Source organism: Ctenopharyngodon idella, chromosome 16 (genome assembly GCF_019924925.1).
Source record: "Ctenopharyngodon idella isolate HZGC_01 chromosome 16, HZGC01, whole genome shotgun sequence".
NCBI lineage: Eukaryota > Metazoa > Chordata > Actinopteri > Cypriniformes > Xenocyprididae > Ctenopharyngodon > Ctenopharyngodon idella.
The window spans coordinates 7,380,864-7,400,317 of NC_067235.1; the positions used below are offsets into that span (position 1 = coordinate 7,380,864).

General features: G+C 37.9%; 1 protein-coding gene across 4 annotated transcripts in view; it reads right to left on the reverse strand.

Annotated features, from left to right (window-relative positions):
- cdkal1 (CDK5 regulatory subunit associated protein 1-like 1) overlaps positions 1-19,454 on the reverse strand; it is a 395,716-nt gene that overhangs the window by 32,668 nt on the left and 343,594 nt on the right. For 3 of the 4 annotated variants that reach the window (XM_051866814.1, XM_051866815.1, XM_051866816.1), the window contains exon 12: positions 17,501-17,563. The exons of the other annotated variant lie outside the window; for it this stretch is intronic. In XM_051866814.1, coding sequence (XP_051722774.1) covers positions 17,501-17,563 — 63 coding nt within the window. The remainder of the gene's footprint in view (positions 1-17,500; positions 17,564-19,454) is intronic. 4 annotated transcript variants of the gene reach the window in all.

Consider the following 19,454-nt stretch of genomic DNA (forward strand, 5'->3'; position numbering starts at 1 on the left):
ATGAACCCTGATGGAGCCAATGTAAAACTCCAAAGAATTCAACTAAAGCAAGTGTTAAGTAGAAGCTCGGATGTCTGAAATATCACATCAAGTTACATTTATTTCTATAGAGCTTTATACAATACAGATTTCAAAGCAGCTTCACAGTAATAAACAGGGAAATAACAGAATAAATGATGCAAACTTTATCAAATATGAGACAAATTCAAATTCTGCTGTAAACCTGCTCTAAATAGTCAATAGTGCCATTATTCAGATCAGTGTTGCTTCAATTCAGTTCAATAACTGTGTAAAGTTCATCAATTATGAAACAGGTTCAATTCAGGTATAAGCCCCAACTGAGCAAGCCAAAGGCAACAGTGGCATATCTGTCAGAAACATCCTGATGGTGCCTCTTTAAGATGAAGACCTGAATGAATTATGGTCGGTTTCTGCACCTCAGATCACCTGCATTCAGTCGCTCAACATCAGTGGTGGTAAACACAGATCCTGGCGTCAGCCCACGTCTGGAACGCATCTTCACCGGCGTCGCTCTCGCCTGTCTGACCATTAATCTTGCTTTCATACTCTTCCCTCCATCCTTCTCTCAGCGGCTCACGCTGCCAAACAGCCCCGCCATTTGTTCTCCGTGGTTTTATCCGCTCCCCTCTTCCCCGACAGGATTAGAGGGGATGCTTCTTAAAAGAAACAAAGTGTTCTGTCTCTGGGCTTGTCATATTGCTCCATATTTCATGGCTGCTGAGGAAAAGCAGTGAATGAATGCAGATGTTTTCATGCGTCTTTGATGGGCGACACCGCAGGAGAGATCAGGAGTTACACATTCACCAACGGAAATGGAAAGAGTTCTGCCTTTTTTCTGGTCATATCAGAGCTGCTTTCTGTCTTGATGGAGTAAAGACAAACACGGTCAGGATGACAGCAACGGGACACAGCTTTCAGCACTCTGACAGACATCATCGTCGTCCTGGATGATGACATCTCTGTTTTCTCCAGAGATGCTTTATAGCTTAATTGGACTCCTTTCATAACTGATTAACTTTATTGAACTGAATCAACACTGAACTGACTGCAGCTGATCAATGACACTACTGTCTTTTTAGAGCTGTGTACAGCAGAATTTAGTTCTGTTTGCATCACTGAACATTACTTTCCTGTTTATTACTGTAAAGCTGCTTTGAAACATCTGTATTGTATAAAACACTATATAAATATAGGTGAATTGACTTGACACTGCATGACAATGATAAACAGCCCTGTGACTTATTGTGAAAATCAAAACTACGTCATACAGACAGATTCTGTCCTCTATTTAGTTCAATTCCTGCTTTAGGAAAACTTTCAAAGTCACAGACAACAGGCTATGAAGTCTGAGATGTCTTATAGCAAATGAATGGTGTTACGGAATTGTGTAATTCTGTATATTGTTTATTTGGTTTATTTTGTTTGTTTCCTATTATTGTTATTTCTGTATGTGTGTTCTTTTGCTTTGCTAGTGTTAAGCAGGATATCACGTAATCGGTTGCGGGATGGCTCCACCTCTCTCTGCCGGGATTGGGTTAGGACGATTGAATGAGGGTTTAAAACCATCTCTTCCTCTTCCTGCAGTTGAGCTGTGCTACTTCGGGCCGGTCGCACTTCTCCTGTCTCCTCTCCAGCCGCCAGACCCCCATTACACATTGTGCATTATTTTTCGACTCTCTTATACATTTTCTTTTCTTTACAGTGATGGTGCTCGGTAGGGTTGACCTGCCCTTTTCTTTTGAAATTAAGCTCGCTCTGTTTTTGTTAGTGTAGTAAGGGTAATTTGTTGTATTTTGTTTTTGATTTTTTTTGAGGGAAGTTATTTTGGATATTTTTTGTTTATTACCCGTTTTGTTTGTTATTTTGGGCCTTGGGTCTTCCTGAAGTTTACGCACCCACTGGTTTATGTTATCCTGGAAATTCTCAAATGTTATTTACTTACTTTCTTTCATCTTAATAAAACGTTAATCGTTTTCTTGAACCCTAAATCCAGTGGTTTGATTTATTTATTTATTTATTTTCTTTGGTCTGACGACTGGGCGGGGGAGGCATTTTTCTTTCTTTTCTTTATTTATTGCGATTTAACCTAGACGGATCGTAATACAGTGAAGTCACCTCTGAGAAGATCTGTGATGGAAGACGAAGGACTGTTGAAAGTAAAGCAGACGTGAGAGAGATTCTTCTGTCTAGACATCTTTTCATCCTGCCATAGAGGATTTACCACTGCTTTAGGCGTGGAGTCATATTTGCTTGCAGAGATCTCTACAAATACTGTCTGAAGAGCCCAGGATCCGAAGGGGAGGCCTGGGTTTCCCCCGGTGGGCTCTGACTCTGTCTCTTGCCAGACCGTCTGTGGAGAGCAAACTGCTTCAGCTCAGATGCCTCTGGCTGGATGGACAAACTCAATTCCCCACTTTTGAATATGGAGGGCAGCTTCAGGCCCAAAGGCAGCAGGTTTTAAGTAAGTGTCCACCACAAAATCACTCTGATGATCACAAAACACCATCCGTGCTGTGCTGGAGACACATCAGCAGAAAGCAGCTGACAGCCGACGTTCATTAGCAGTCATTCATGTCATTACACACACCTCAACCACAGACCGCTCAAGGCCGTGAGCTCCGTCGGCAGAGCAAAACCAGAGAAACAGGCACTAAAGCTGATGACAGACATGATAGTGTTTTGGTCCCACTAATAACAATTTGTTGCTGTTTTTTTATTTATTTATTTTTTCTTGGAGCTTGACAGCTGCTGGTTACCTTCTGCTTTCACTGCATGAAGAGCAGCTTGGGCATTCTGCTGATCTTTTTTTATGTTCAACAGAGGACAGGAAGTCACAGGTCAAATCTCGTCCACACACACGCACACACACACAAACACACAAACACACACACACACACACACACACACACACACAGAGAGACAGTAACTCAAGAGTGATCCATGAATATGAACATTAATTTGTAAGACTTTACAATAAGGTTCATTTGTTAACATCAGTTAACTATGTTCGTTAAAGGGTAACTTCACACGAAAATGAAATTCCTGTCATTAATTACTCACCCTCATGTCGTTCCAAATCCGCAAGATCTTCATTCATCTTTGGAAGATATTTGGAAGTAAGATATTTTTCATGAAATCCAAGAGGTTTTTTTATCTCCCATAGAAAGCAACGAAATTACCACATTCAAGGTCCAGAAAAAGTAGTAAAGAAATCGTTAAAATAGTCAACGTGACTACAGTGGTTCAACCTTAATGTTATGATTAAGTTATGAGATTAAGAATGCAGTGCAGTGTTTCCGTGTTCTACGTCAGAACGCCGACTCTGTATTGGGCGGCTCCTGCATCAGCATCACACGTATGCGTTGTGGTGCTCACGTGAACAGCATCACACGCATGCGTTGTGGTGCTCACGTGAACAGCATCGGCCAATACTCAAAACTTTTTGTTGAAAAAATTGTTGAATAAAGTCATTATTTTTGTTTGTGCGCACAAAAAGTATTCTCGTCACTTCATAACATTACGTTTAAACCACTGTAGCCACGTTGACTATTTTAACAATGTCTTTACTTTTTTTCTGGACCTTGAATGTGATTATTTCGTTGCTTTCTATGGAAGATAAAAAACCTCTCGGATTTCATCAAAAATATCTTAATTTGTGTTCTGAAGATGAACGAAGGACTTACAGGTTTGGAACGACAAGAGGGTGAGTACTTAATGACAGAAATTTCATTTTTGGGTGAACTAACCCTTTAAAGCATTTATTAATCTCAGTTGAAGTTAATTTCAAAATTTACTAATACATTATTAAAATCAAAAGTTGTATCTGTTAATATTATTTAATGGATCTGACCTAATATGAACTAACAATGAACAGTTAACTAATGTTAACAAAGATCAATACATTTTGTAACAAATGTATTTCTCATGTTAGTTGGTTACCGTTTACCAGTGGGACCTTATTGTAAAGTGTTACCCATTAATTTAATATTGTTTAAAAGTCTATAAAATGAAAAGAATCATCCTTTCAGATCGACATCAGCCATGGTGATGATTTGTGTGTCCACAGGTGCACTTCCTTTGTGAAAGGCAACACATCACAATTGCAGATATATGATCTGATGTTAAACGTGGTACCACGTGTACTTTATGACCTGCACATCTGTGTGTGACTGATCATGTTGAATTAACAAATGGAAGCAGATGGAATGAGATGGATGGATTTTATGAGGGGTCAGAACAGGAGAAGAGCAAATTCCTGTCACCCTGTTAAACCTTCTGCTCTTTTACCGCATCATAGCCGACTGCTGATGATGTAATTCTATCTGTGAGGCACATCAGGCTGTTCAGGGGATGCAGTGAGACCAGCAGATGAAGACAAAGACAAACATGAACTGCTATTATAGTATGAAAAAGTCTGACCCGCTGCATTCAGTGTGGGTTCATCCTCGTCTGTCCTGGACATGAGGGTGAGTAAATTATCATGTCTGGGTATGTGAATGGCATGTGAATGGCACTGGCACACTGGGGAGATGACAGTTTAGAGAAATCTCAACTGTTCATCTGAATCTTGTTTATACATTATTTCTAGTTAAAGCACAGAGTTCGCTTTAATTTTTATCACTGCAGAGACACGTAATAAAACAAACTGAATATGAAATACAGAAATTGCAGTGAGATTGGAGCAGTAATGCTCTTTATAATAAATCATCATCACAGCTGGACCTGAATCGATCAGATGGACCTAATCTGGACCAAATCTGGATCTAAATGTTGTCAAAGTAAATTGTTCTGTTTGGAAATAAAGGCGGTACTGAGCTGCTGCTGAATCCATGTGGGATTATACCAAATGAAATTTACGTGTGCCAATGTCTTAAATGTGTTTGAGAAAACAGACATTTAAACACACAGCGTGGGATGCTGAAATAAGGTACACTGCTGAGGCCACTGGGAAATGGAGCGCTGCTCATCCTGAAGAACATTCTGGAAATGAAGTTAGCATCACTCACACACACACACCCACACATTGAGCTTGACTTAAAATGTTCACTATTAACTGTCATGTTGACTCACTTTGAGGTTATAGTGCAGATATGCAAATCATCATCTAACTGACAGACGTCAATTATCTCTCTGCACATGCATCCCTGTTGGATATTTACACACAGAGAGTGACAATTTGGCATGATTTACAGCATTAAAAGGATGTCGTCCCAAACCTGTATGACTGTCTTCTGTGGAACATAAAGGATAGTTTGGAAAACAATTGGAATCCATTGACTTTCATTGTATAGACAAAACAAAAACACTGAGATATTCTTCAAAACATCTTTTATGTTCTACAGAAGAAAGTCATACAGGTTTGGAATGACATGAGGGCAAGTAAATGATGAAATTATGTTGTAGGCTGAACTAATGACTTAATATAACTGTCCGGTTCAACGCAAACTAGAGTGAAGGACCCCGTCCATCCACAGCGCACAGAAATCGGCATCCGTCTCAAAACAGAACAATGAGTGAGGATTTTCATCTGAGCTTCTCTCTGTGTGCTAAATGAAGCACAGTGAATGTTTGACCCTAAAGTGTGAGATTTGGCCTGAGTGCCAGCCGAGAGCTGAGCACACACATCAAAGATATGTTCACTGTTGTCTCCAGGGCTCAACACACACTGATCATCAGGTGTCTGCCTGCAGCTCACACGCTCACAATATGAGGAGTGGATCGATGGAGAGACCCAACAAGGAGGGGTCCTTTCATGTGCTCAGAATTCACTCTTAAAGGAACAGACTCACACAAACCCAGGCCTCCCTTTTCCTGGATACACAACCTGGAATTCTCAACTTTAACACAGAGACTAACAAGAAACATCATCAACAGTAATCTGTTAGCAATCGGATCGAAAAGGCTTCATATAAACACCTCAGTCAATTCGATTGAGCTCAGTTCCAATGAAATTTCAATATGATACCTTGTGCACGTGTCCAGTGCCATAAAGCTTATTTATTAGAGCGCTTTTATAATAAGATCTCTGTTAACATATGTTGTACTTCAATGATTACCATTTAATGTTTATTTATATCTTACAAATTGGTGACGGAGGAGACTGAATATTTTTTGCCAAAACCTCTTTTGACATAATTGTTAGCTTTCATTTTAGATAAGTCATTAAGGGAAAAACGACTATAATTAAATACTCACGGTAGTTCCAGTGACATTTCGTAGTGAACACGGTGAACGTTCAAGAACGTTAATGACGATATAAAATAAACAAACAAAACGAAATTAAAAAGGCGGCAGTCCCTTACGGACGACTGCCGCACACACAAACATAATAAAAACACAACGTAAAATAGTCCAGGCCTGGTCTTCTCTTGTCCTTCACTGTCGTCGCTCCTCCCTTTATGCTTCCAGAGCTCCTCCATGAGAGATACGAGACCGGTGCAGTGCGCAGGTGACGCTCCTTAGCAATCACGCCACCGGCCTCGTGCCGTTCTCTCACAGCTTTCTCCTTGCCCTGCTTGTCACATTTACAAATAGAGCTTTCAGAATCTGAATCATATTGGATTCATTTGAACTGTCAAAAATGAGTGCATTTAAACAAATCTAGTGTGTGTCATTCAGTCATGATTCTACAGTCCAATTCAGAGACAATATCTGACAGACTTTCAGGACAGTGAAGGACAGAGTTGTGTGCTGAAGTGAGCAGCGCTGCGGTACAGGACACCTGCTGCCTGATATTTATGTCGAAATTATGTTTATTTTCAGACAAAAGCAGCCACTGTGTCATGTGTTTCCCTAGATCGTGTCAATAGAAACAAATTTCAAAGACAACTTGTACTAGTGGCTACATAATAAAATCTTAACAACATTTGCAAATCTGAACAATAGTGCATGATGAATGCTACTGTACTGATGTCCTCCTGGACAGCCGTGGGACGAAACACACAATGAAGTATTAAAATCACAGGCTGTTATTAAGTCATAGCTCAACAAAAGCCATAATCCGGCTCTGAAAGCGTCTGTGCTGTTTGAGCAGATGATTATGCCGTTGTGTAAGTGGACTAGTTTCAGGGGGCTTTAACATGAAAGGCTTGTTAAACATGGCTCCAGATGTGTTTGCCCACCCAGAAACTCAACATGCAAAGCAGGAGATAAAGCAGGAGATAAAGCAGATGAGAATACTTAGTCATATTAGTCACATTAATACAACATAAACAAAACTACACAAACCACACCAACAAATGCTCACTGTGACTCGTCCGCCGTGGCCACGGACGCATCTGAGCGTCTGAAAAACTTAATTCACTTTAAAACTGACTGCATGCACGGTAATGTGATGGTGTTCATTAACCAGTTACCAAAAGATATTCTATACTGGCATATGAAATGATAAGAAACACTTTAGAACTTGGTATAAATTTAGTTAGAAACCCCTTCTACATGTAAAAGTATTTGACATCCTGTATTGGAACAGAAGCTCTGCTCCTAAACCTAGTTTTGTATAACAACACAATTTATCAAAATCAACTTTTTTGAATTCTTTACAAAAAAGGCAATCCCACAATGCATTGCAACACGTGCAGTCAAAAAAATCAAAGGGAAAAATGTCACCTAAAAAACAACATTATTTCAATCAATACTGAAATGTATCCATAAAACAGATTAGAAATGGGCACCCATACCCTGTGTGTGCATGTGTGTGCATTTAATGTTTCTGTCGTCCACGTGTAGTTGACAGCTGGTATTATGAGACAGATGGCAGACAGCAACACAACTCACTAGTTTGAGAGAGTGAACTAGTGACTCTACCTACAAGAGATCTGATACTGATGTCTCATGGGTAGTACATTACTAAACTAACCACAGATTGTTGTGACATGTCTGCTTAAAGCTTTGAAGAGTTCTCTCAGTGAGACGATGAGTCACGCAAACCACGAGCGAGCTGCTCAACAGCTGTTCAGGATGTTTCTCCACGTAACACCTGCTGAAGAGTTTACAGGACTGTTGTGAAGACAACAATGTGGAGTGAAGATGGATTCAATGAACTGAAGCTCATGACAGTAGCTTCACCTGCTCATGGTCCAACAGCTTGACCGATGAGACTTCAATCGTAACATCAACTATGAGAGACATGAGACATGAGAGACTGAGATCATGAACACATTGATCATGCTCCCTCATCAAACTAACAGCTCTAAACTCAGAAACCTCACAAAAGTCCTTGAACTTTAAGCTATTTTGAAAAATGAACAATAATAATAAAAAATAATAATTTTATTAAATATATGTAAATTAAAAGTTGAGTATTCCTCTACTATGTGAATAGTAAATACATGTTCAATATTAATTAATTTGTTAAGGGCTGTGCTGGTCAGCATGGCAACCTGCCCACCGCAGTGGCCGAGTACCACCGGCAGTGGTGCGCCAAAGCACATTTTTGCGCACGTGAATGCTGTTTAACGTGGACATCAGGACACGAGTAAAATACAAAAAGAGTGTTTACAAAATAAATGACAGGTTAGCAACCAAATGTTACGTAGCGACAACGGAAACATTTGGACTCATGCCGAATAAGAGAGGTACGTGCGAGCCCATTAAATCAGTATTCTGTTTGTGATTTTCCATGAATTTAACAACAACCTATCAAATGAATTAGCCTATTCCTCTGGACATGAAATCTCGTTTCTTTCCCCAAATCCTTACTCGTGTCTCCTTTCACAGGGGATTATAAACCTTTCTTTTAAACTTTTAAAGTTTGAATGAAATTAAAAGCATAATTTCTGCATTAATCTGCAAAACTTTGGCCCTTCACAACCGTGGTGGTAAATAAATAAATAAATAAATAAAAACTGCACATCACAGCCCGTTTTGTTGCACTTTTCCCAAACAAATTTCTGAAAGTATCTGTTTCAACAATACATTTCTAACAAAACAGTTTCATGACAATTTCCATTGTATATAAGATATAGCCAATATAATTGTTCCAGCATTGTATAATTTAATATGCTTTTGCTTTAATTAAAATTGTAAGTTTGAGACTGTTTTGTGTCATGAATTTTCTTTGGGGGGCCACAAAGGGATGCACCCTACTCAAAGGGAGCCTCGTGCTGAAAAAGTTTAAGAACCACTGACTTAGCTATAAGCAACACAATACTAGGGTATAGTTTATTTAGGGTGAGTATTTGTTCAAAGTCCCCCTGTAGTCAATAATTTTATTCCTTAAAGCTCATCTTTGATTACCAAACTTACATATTTAAATGTTTTTTCCTGTGAAAAAAAATTCTTAATGCCTTAAAATAGCTTGAATGTAACTCTACACCCTTGCCTCATTTAATATACACGGATCTATGAATATGATCATTAGCCCTGCCTCCACTCACTCGCACGAGCTCAGACGAGATCCACTCGGTCAACTTACTGAGGTAAACGCTGCGTAATGGTATCGCTTTTTACAACGTCGGACACATAACAGTAAATAATATGATTAGCGTTTTGCTTGACTATGTTATCAAACAGCTAATAATGTGTTGCTAATGTTACACAAACCATGTTCACATTTATGAGTCAGACAGCTGCCTTCTAACAATCAGTATCCTTAGAAACACTTTGAACAACTCAGAACATCAGTGGAGAAAAGCATATAGTTCATCATAACATCGTAATATGCATCATACACCCGCCATATTGCTAAATCTACCTGATTTTTCATATCAACAGAAAAATATACCAGGATAACCTTCTTTTGAGACTCCCTTGTGCAGTCAGTTAATGATATGCTAAAGCCTGCCTGCACGTTGACGTGATTGGTTACAGGGTAATTTGTGATGTCAGAAACACCAGCAATTTCAAACCGCCGGTTTGAGACTGTCTTTTGTTTACTGCAATTTTAAAGAGAAAATGCTCAGCAATGGTGTTGACTTTAAAAACATGGTGTTGGCATTAAAAGCTTGATTTTCACCACAGGGGGACTTTAAGTATTGTGTTGGCAATCAGCACTGTGATTACCACGACTGATAAAATCTCTATGAACAGGTTCACACTGCAGTTAAATCAGTGTCACTCCACTTATGAGCATTTCACCTCATTCTGTTCAAACACATTGGGCTACAGAGTTTATTCTTGAGACAGGACACATTCTCAATTTTCTGTCTTCCCAATAACAAAGCAGAAAAAATAATGTCCAAGAGACAAATAAAAGCAGCACTTTGAATCCAGCAACATCTTCTGACATGCCAACAACTTCATCTATGGCCCAGAGCACAACTCTGCATTAGTTTGCAGACGGGCGACAGGATTCTTGTCAATAATCTGCAGCAGAAGGTGGATGGACTGATCAGGAGTTAAGCCAAGAACACACAGGACATTCAAGCAGCAAAAACGATTGTAATCATGCCCAAACAACAGTATATTCATGTTTAAATGAGAGTAATCACAGCTCACAATGATTCTACAATGACTGAGTGAAACTGTCAAAAGAAGACTTTGAGTCATAATCAATATGAAGAGTTGAAAATGTGCCAGTATGTAGTGTATACGAAGTGTGTGTGTGTGTGTGTGTGTGTGTGTGTGTGTGTGTAAGAGAGAGAGAGAGAGAGAGAGAGAGAGAGAGAGATCACTCAATTTAGTCACAATAGATAAAAAGACCAGAAACCTGGAGTGATACTGGAGCAGAAGCTCACAGGACAGGAAAGCTCAGACATCATTCATTCATCCTACCCTGGTTCAAACCCACATGACTTCCTTCAGAACAATGTTCACAATGCTCTTTTCCACACATTAGGGATTTTCACATTGCACTTAACCCTGGGTTATCGTCGTTCTAAATCCCACTTTTAACCATGGGAAAAGGACCGTTTCACACTTGTAATTTACGTAGAAGTGGGGTTAGACCCACTTTTTACCTGAAACACTGCTCCGGAGGAGTATTAGAACTGCTTTTGTAGTGTTAACCCCGCATTGCAGTGCCAAATGTGTTCAGTGTGAAACGTTGTGGTGTTAGAATGGTAGTGCTAAATGCTAAGCAACCGACAGCCAATCTCATGCCTCATATTCACGTGCTTTGGACAGTAGATTCAGCGTTTGAGGGTAAAAATGTCTAATGGTGACAGAAAATGCATCGATTGGAGTAAAGAAGAGTTTCATTCTTACCTTTATAGTCTAAAAAGTCCACTGAGGAAAAAACTTGATAGTACAGTCTGCAACATAGCCTTTCTGTAAACATATCACATGCTGCATTCGTTCAATCAATGACACTGATGCAGAAAATATGCAAATAAGAACATTAACCCAGGGTTTAGGAATGTACAGTGTGAAACATCAGCTTATGAATACCCAGGATTAACTGTTAACCCTGGGTAAATTATAAGCAATGTGAAAGGTGAAACAAATTCAGTGTGAAACACCATCAGCTATTGTGGATGTCCAGCAAAATGTCTCAGTTTGGGGCATGGAACAACATCAGGGTGACTAAATGATGACAGAAAATACTTGCATGTCTAGATTGAGTTTGAGTCAGTTCAAGACTAATTCTGGAAATATTTCAGACTCCCCCTTGAGAAAATAAGAGTTGTATAAAACATGAACACAAATTGATTAATAAAGTCTTTGCACTCACTCATGTAAATCTAACAAGCCATTAATTAATTGCACTAATTAATTACTAAATTAATTCAACACTCAACATTTCTGATTTGAAAGCACAGATTACAGATCCAATTAAAAAGTCTTAAAAATAATGCCAGCTGTTCCTGTGTGGAGTTTAATTAAAATGCAAACCTCCACATGAGCACATAGCGAGACTGAATCAAGGTGTGTCTGCTGAACAGACAGGAGCAGCTCGGTGTTCATACTTTCTGATGGTTTTGTGCACATCAGCAGGTGTCTGAATCAAACTACAATCTACAACTAATCAAGAGAGAGCTGCAAATCAAGCGTAAATTATAAGGTTCCCACCTGCCTCTGAAATAATGACGTCAGACAAACAGAGCAGGTCTGATGCTCTTATGGTGTTGCAGGTCCCATACAACACCATAAGACATGCACATTATTTATCATGCTAGATTAGTAGCTGAAGTCTAAAGAAGCGAGTAAATGGATGATATTTGGCCAGAGAGATAATCAAGGCTGACAGTGCCTACTTGACCGATTTTTTTTTACTTTTTTTTTTTTCAGTTTAAAATGTTACAAATATTTAACGCAATTAACGCAGCATCCATTTTTTGTTTCATAGGATGTGTGTCAGGTCTTAAAGTGACAGCAGCCTAAAATACCTGCTGCAGTTTATGTCATTAATGTTAATCAAAGAAAAAAAAATCATTCATTGCTCTTGACTGAATAACTTTTGTAGCCTTAATAAAGATTGATCTATATTTACTTCATACAGTGAAGACTGTTCAATGTTTTTATATTTGATTACTTTATTTGATTTATGTATATTTCTGACTTGAATACTGCTATTATACATACCTGAAAATCTTAAAGCACTGTTATTCCATCTTTGTTCCGTTTATTTGTGCTATTGTCTGTAATTTGTTTACTTGTTCTTATTTTATTACTGACTGTTAACTTTAAAAATGCTAGTAGCTTTTTGTTGTAGTATAAAAATTGGAGTTGAGAATTGTGAAATTCACAAGTGTGTAAAATGTTGGTGTCAAACATTAATTAAAATACTAGGGTCAAAAACAACAAACACAACCAAATAAATGTAACGTTTATAATAATGGGCTTATGTGAAGATTGTTTTAAGTTCACTTAAATTAAACATTGTTATATTTTTAAAAGCATATTGAATGTTAAAAATTATGGCTTTTAATTATACTATAATGGTGAATGTCTATAATTACTAATTTCATCCCCAGAAATTGAGAAAAAAAATCCATTTGATAGAGACATCAGTAGCAGTATTGGTGTTTCTGACCCTCATTCATGGTGCTTAGTAAAAAGATGGCATTAAACAAATATTTAAAATATACAAACAAATTTAAAATTAGCTATCACACTAATTAGTTAATTACGATTGACAGCACTAATTTAAACAAATCTGCTGCAGTGTCCGAGTAGCACACTTTTTATTGCCATTTTTTTCCTATAAAATGTTTTAGTAATCCTAAATTAGGTATCATTCAAAAGCTTAAACACTCAAAATTCAGTCTTTGAAATTAGACATTTGATTATCATGAAAAGGTACTTAAATTCCTTTTAGCGGCTCAATCTACCAAAATCTTGGTAGACATATGGCTTTGATTTTCTTTTGATTATTTTGTAAAACATATTTTGTATAAAATAAAATTCTTTACAGTAAACTTAAACTTCTATAATTTTTCTATGCTTTCATTTTTTAAGGGCTTTCAATTTTGTAATAAACGTAGGTCTGTTTTCCAAAGCATTCATGAATTACAACCATTTCAGTTCAGATCTATGCTCAAAAAGAAGGGAGGTTAAAAAACAAAAGAACACCACATTAATTACTGCAAAATCAGAAAGCAAAGGAGAAGCTTATGATGGACAAACAGACAAACGTCAAGCCCATGTATTCTTGTGTTTCTTTCTCTCAGAGGAACTGATGACCAGCACTGAGTGAGCAAACTGTGAGCTGGAGTTCTTACTGTGCTAAACAAGTTGAGACTCAGACTGCAGTGACACCAGACATCTGTGTGTGTCTGTGTGTGTTTCCCGCAGCTTATCTTCTCTTTATTGTGGTGAAGCACAAAGACGATGCTGACTGCTCCTGCAGTAGGGCTCTAGACTTGCAGTGTGTCTCGGGCTGAGCACAGTGCCCGTCCGCATTGTACGGCTGCTCAATAGTCTTTTCACTGTGATTGATGGGCCTTGTTCACTGCCATCTGGCTGCAGATAGATCACATAAATCACTGCCCCGAAACGCAGGACTCCTGTGTTCATTATGCATCTGTACACAATATCAGCCTCTTTAGTGGCCATTCACTGCGGCCAGACAGACGCAAGCAGCATGAACAAACCCCGAACTTAAAGATACACACACACACACACACACACGTTTAACTTAACTATATAAATGGGATCATTGCATAGACTGCTATTGTTTTTTTTATATACAGCTAGTTACAAATACTATAGACTAACCTTTATCCACACACTAACAATAACAGAAATTAAAATTAAATTAAAAAACAACAACAACAACAAAACATTTACATTTCATTTCTATATCGTTACCCAGACTGCTTCACACACCTACCTCAAAACACACGTGTCTCAATCTCACACACTCTCAGAGCGTCAGACATGTCTGCACTTACCCTACACCAAACCTAACCGATTGGTACGCATAGAAACAAAAAACAAATAACTAGGAACAAATTTCAAGATTTGTGAAAATGACTACCATGCATTTTAATTGTATATATGAAGATGTAAGTCTCTAACCTAAAGTACTAATTTTTAACCTTCTGCTTCATATGTATACGCAATTGCAGCAATAACAAAAACTAATGGCTTCCCATGAAAATGAAACAGGATACATGTTGTTTCATGTTATTTATTCATGAGGCTTGACGTGAGGTGCAGATGTAGGATACCAGCTACCTGAACACAAAATAGAGAACAAATCCCCACATAAAAAACACACACAAATTGTTGAAATTTAGCACAAGTGAGGTACATAAAGGAAGATGACATTAAAATTTTCAGCAACAAAAGGGAGGGTCATTTCTATCTCCCCAAATGCTCTCCTCCTCCCTCTGTACGCCTGTAATTACGCCTTTTTGAGTGGAGCGAGGCTAGTGTAATTACTTTATTCAGAGCACAGGATATTAGCATAGCTAAGAGAGCAATTTATTCAGCGTGGCAGGAGACACGTCTGTGTGTTATTGTGGAGATGAGTTATCCAGCCGCCAACAAATGCTGAGATCCCAGCCTAAACCTTACATACAGTCATAATTGTTCTCTTTCCACACATCCATCTGTCAGTCCCTTCATTTGAGTTGCTGTGATTGGATCTACCGATCCGCCTACCTGGACGTATTCAAAGCCCACTGCTGAGCATTCTGGGATTGTCTTTATTTATTGTGTGAAAATGATTTATAAACATTTTTACACAATTTATGTTGTAATGCTGCCTGAGGCTGCCTGTAATGAAGTGTTTTCTACAGTGAGTAAAGCAGTGAGACAACAAGTCAGTGAAATGAGACGTGCATGATGCATGAAGAAAATAAAACTAAATTAAGGTAAATATCACTAATCAGAATATTTGTGCCATCAAGCTATAATTTTGTGAGATCATGCAAAAAGTTAGAAAATATTAATTGTGTGTATTTAGCATCAGCCATTTTCATGATCAGCTATCATCCGATTTAAATAAACTATCGTGAAGTGTGAGAAAGGTGTGTTTTTAAAAGCTCCCAGCTTAAGAAACATTAACGCATTTACACATAAATAGATACATGTATCAATGAATCCATGTGTGTGTGGCTGACGGCAGCTGAACGGGGACTTAAAAACTCTGCCAAGCGCTTGCACATGCACACATTTTGGTTTTATGAGGACTCTCCATAGACTTTTATACTGTACAAACTTTATATTCTGTCCCCTAAACCTAACTTGACATCTAAACCAATGTCAAAACAGCAATTAAGAACTTAACCGATACCCTCGGAAAAACACATGCACCGTTTTTAATGTCAACAGTCAGAATAAGCCAATTCAAATGCAAAAAGTGCCCAATATAAGTGATTGGAATAAGCAACATAATTTGCAGGTATTTCACACTAGTTCATGCACACACCATGACAGTCAAAACCGTCAAAACTCATTGATACATACTGTACGATAATCCGACAACAAAAATTAACAACAATAATGTGCTTACCTTTGCGTTGCACTTTAACTTTAGACAGAACTACAGCAAATCTTTAGTGAAGTACATTGTAGAACATAATACATAACTTTGCACAGTCAAAACTAATCAAGTCCAGCAGCTTTCAAGGATATGTCTGGACAGTTTAAAAGATGTCCTGATGCAGGACAGGATCGTATTGTCCCATATTCAGTTTCGATTTTGATTAAATTATTCAACTGTGTTCTGATTTAAGAGTGGGTGTGTGTGTTTGGTAACGTCATGATGACTGATTGTATGCAGTACATGCACATTTGGGTTTTGTTTGTTAACCAATCAGCCTATGCAATTTAGATGTTTGAAAACCACCAAACTGACCCCAAACCAGCCCAAATATTGTGCACCCGCTCAAACCAATTTTTATCCGCACAATCAAATTCAAAACCGCCCAATCTAGCAACACTGGACCCGACGTGAAGTGGATATCCCTTATATGTTTATATCTGACCTACACCTACTGTACATACATACACACACGGGCACATGTCAGTCAGGAGCGCAGCTTCAGATCACATGATAATGGTACTCTGAAATGAACTGATGGAAATCAGCTTCAAATAATGATTTCATGTGGATCTGTGTTTTCTGAATTAAGAGCTCAGGCAAATGGCGTGCCCTTTGACCTTCTGGTGAAACGCACACAAAGGAATCGTGATATTGCTCCTCTTTTTCTAATTATACTCATTCAGAGAGAGAGAGAGAGAGAGAGAGAGAGAGAGAGGAAAACAGATGCATGAGTAAATCTAGCAGATCTTGTTTGAGTAAGACACAATTTGACAGTTGCTTTCAGCATCTAAAAATGTGTCAACAAGTGCCTGGGCCAGAAAACAGGAATTTAGTAACCCGAGAGGGGTGATGTTACATGAACATGTCGACCATTTATCGTCACTTTATACTGTGTATGTAAGTATCTAAGCTTGAGTGCTATGTGAAGAAGGTTGAAGGACAGTAGACTTATCTAGGAAGAAATAACTGTTTTTAGAGATGCAGTGTACAGTAGCTGTATTAATACTACACTTATTGTCGGTCAGCACTGGTCTGATTAAGCTGGAAGCTAAAAAAAAACAAACAAAAAAAAAAAACATTGTATACTTTTTAATCAACATACATTATTGATTTTTGGCCATAAAAAAATATTATATTAGTATCTGACAAAATGTTTATATTAAAATGTTTATATTAAAAACATCTCTCTTAGCGACACTGCAGTACTTTTTTGTTAATAAAGAGCTTCTCTGACCGTTTTCTCAGGCGGATGAAATGCACTAATCAGTGCAGATGTGATTAGTTACAGTAATGCAGCATCAGAAATGTGACAAGAGCATTCAGAGCCACTAACTGGACTGACGCTGGATTTTATGTCTTTCTGTGATAGAGCCACAAGAGCTCTGCTGAAACTTTAATGATGTCATTAAAATAGCACTGGAGGGCCAACACAGCTTCCTGTTCCTGTTCAACATCACTCTGCTATTCCTCATCCTCTTTCTAAATCTAAGCTTTTGTTTAATAATACACTATCTATCGCTGGAATAAAATGCACACACATTAAAATAAAAACAAAAAAACAACAATTATATATTTTAATATGTTTAAAACACAGCTTTCTCTTACCTTGTGGTCATAAGGGTTGTAAGAGTGGAAGAGAGCAGAGAGATCTTTGGTTCTTTGTTTTTTCTGTGAAAGTGGAAAAACAACACCACAATCTTAATTAAAGAAAGAACTTAGAAATAGAGCCAAAAAAAAAAAAAAAAATCATCTGAAGGCAAACTCAAATGATATGAAGACATCAGACAGTGGAATGAAGAAAGCAAACACTTAAAGGGAAGAGACCTCTCAAGACCTGTTTCTCCCAGAAGTGCCAATAAAAGCCTATACATCCTTAATTTGTAATGAAATGCAAACGCTGAGCATTGAGGAGATGTATGACGGCTTTTAATGCAGTCACAAGATAAAGAAAGGCTAATTATGAGCAATTATGCAGCATCTAGTTGAAGAGAAGTCATGTTTTACAGCCAGTGGGGACGTGAAAAGAATTTATCTACAATTTAGACATCACATATATGATTCATGAGTAATTTCACATCACAAAGTTGAAGAAAAATGGTTTAATTTCTAGTCTACAATGGCATGAGCAATTAAAAAAAATAAAAAAATAAAATAAAAATAGAAAATGATGTCACCATTCAAGACTACAGTAGATTGAAGACAGTTAAACTGAACTCAGAATATATTTTAAATATTCATCATTACCTCAATTTAGGTTGGTTGATTATTTTAATCACATTATTTTTGTGGTCCCTGTAGCTACAAAAGCTATAAATTGGTATAGAATGTCACATTTATTAAGTATTTCATGCCAACTATGCATTTATCTGTTTTTTTTTTTTTTTTTTTTTTTTTTTCCACACTAGGTTTTGAATTGATTGATGTAAAATCTGGTATGAACATTATAACTCGAACTGCCAATCAATTATACTAAATCTAAATTTAAACGTTTTCGCTGTGGTTTGTGATGTCTGTTGAAACAGGTGCTGGTGAGTCTGAAAAACAGGTGAGTATTTTTATCGGTACTTCAAGAATGTTATGGAATTTATGTACAAATCAGTGAGGCATGATTACATTGACATTCTGTTTTAAAATGACATGTTTTATAATGAACAACCTAAACGAAAGCATTGAATTGACAATTCCAATAACAACAACAACATACTACGGTAAAGTTGGATAGTCATTAAATACTTTTGGAATATGGCAGAAAATGAGTGTCCTGTTGGAAATGATAAAAATAACTACTGGTTTGATCTGCATCTGTCTAGTCTGACACCAATCATCACAAAAAATAAAACGGTCACCGACGTATTGTTACAAGTCAAGAACAACTTGTGGCGTCTTCAGCTCACTGTCAGATGCACATTACTGAAATCCTTCTCCAGAAGCAGTAACATCTGATATAATGGATCAGTGATGCATGGAGAACACTATAAATGAGCTCAAGACCACCTAAACCACTCAACTGACATCCCACAATCACATGGAGAACTGGGCTGTAGACTCTGGAGTACAAGAGTGAATTCACACTGCCTAATGGTGCTTGTCCCGTGACAACATTCTCTCTCTCTCTCTCGTGTGCGTTTTTTCGCCAGTGTTTCACTGGGGGCATGGCAGCCCAAAGTGTTGACTCATTTGGTTCATTAACGCAGCGCCATGGAGTTAAAGTGGTGGCTGCTGCAAGCATGGAAGATTGTATCTTGGCTATCGGAGAGGTTGCTGGACATAAGAGCATTTTAACAGCATCAAGGATACTCAACATATCAAGCTAACTGCTAGCCAGGCTAACATTCCGTGGCAGTTCATTCAGTTGAGAACAACATGGGCCTACCTAAAGCAGAGGCATTTTTCAAAAATGAAGAGGAGTTGGAGGTAATATATCCAACAGAAGTTAAATCTACCAAAGATAAGAAAAAAGATGAAAGAAATTATCCTGAGAGAGAACCCAGAGATACTGCTGTCTGACTACAGTGGACCAGAAGACAACAGAGTTCGGTGTAACCTGCTCTTCTTCACT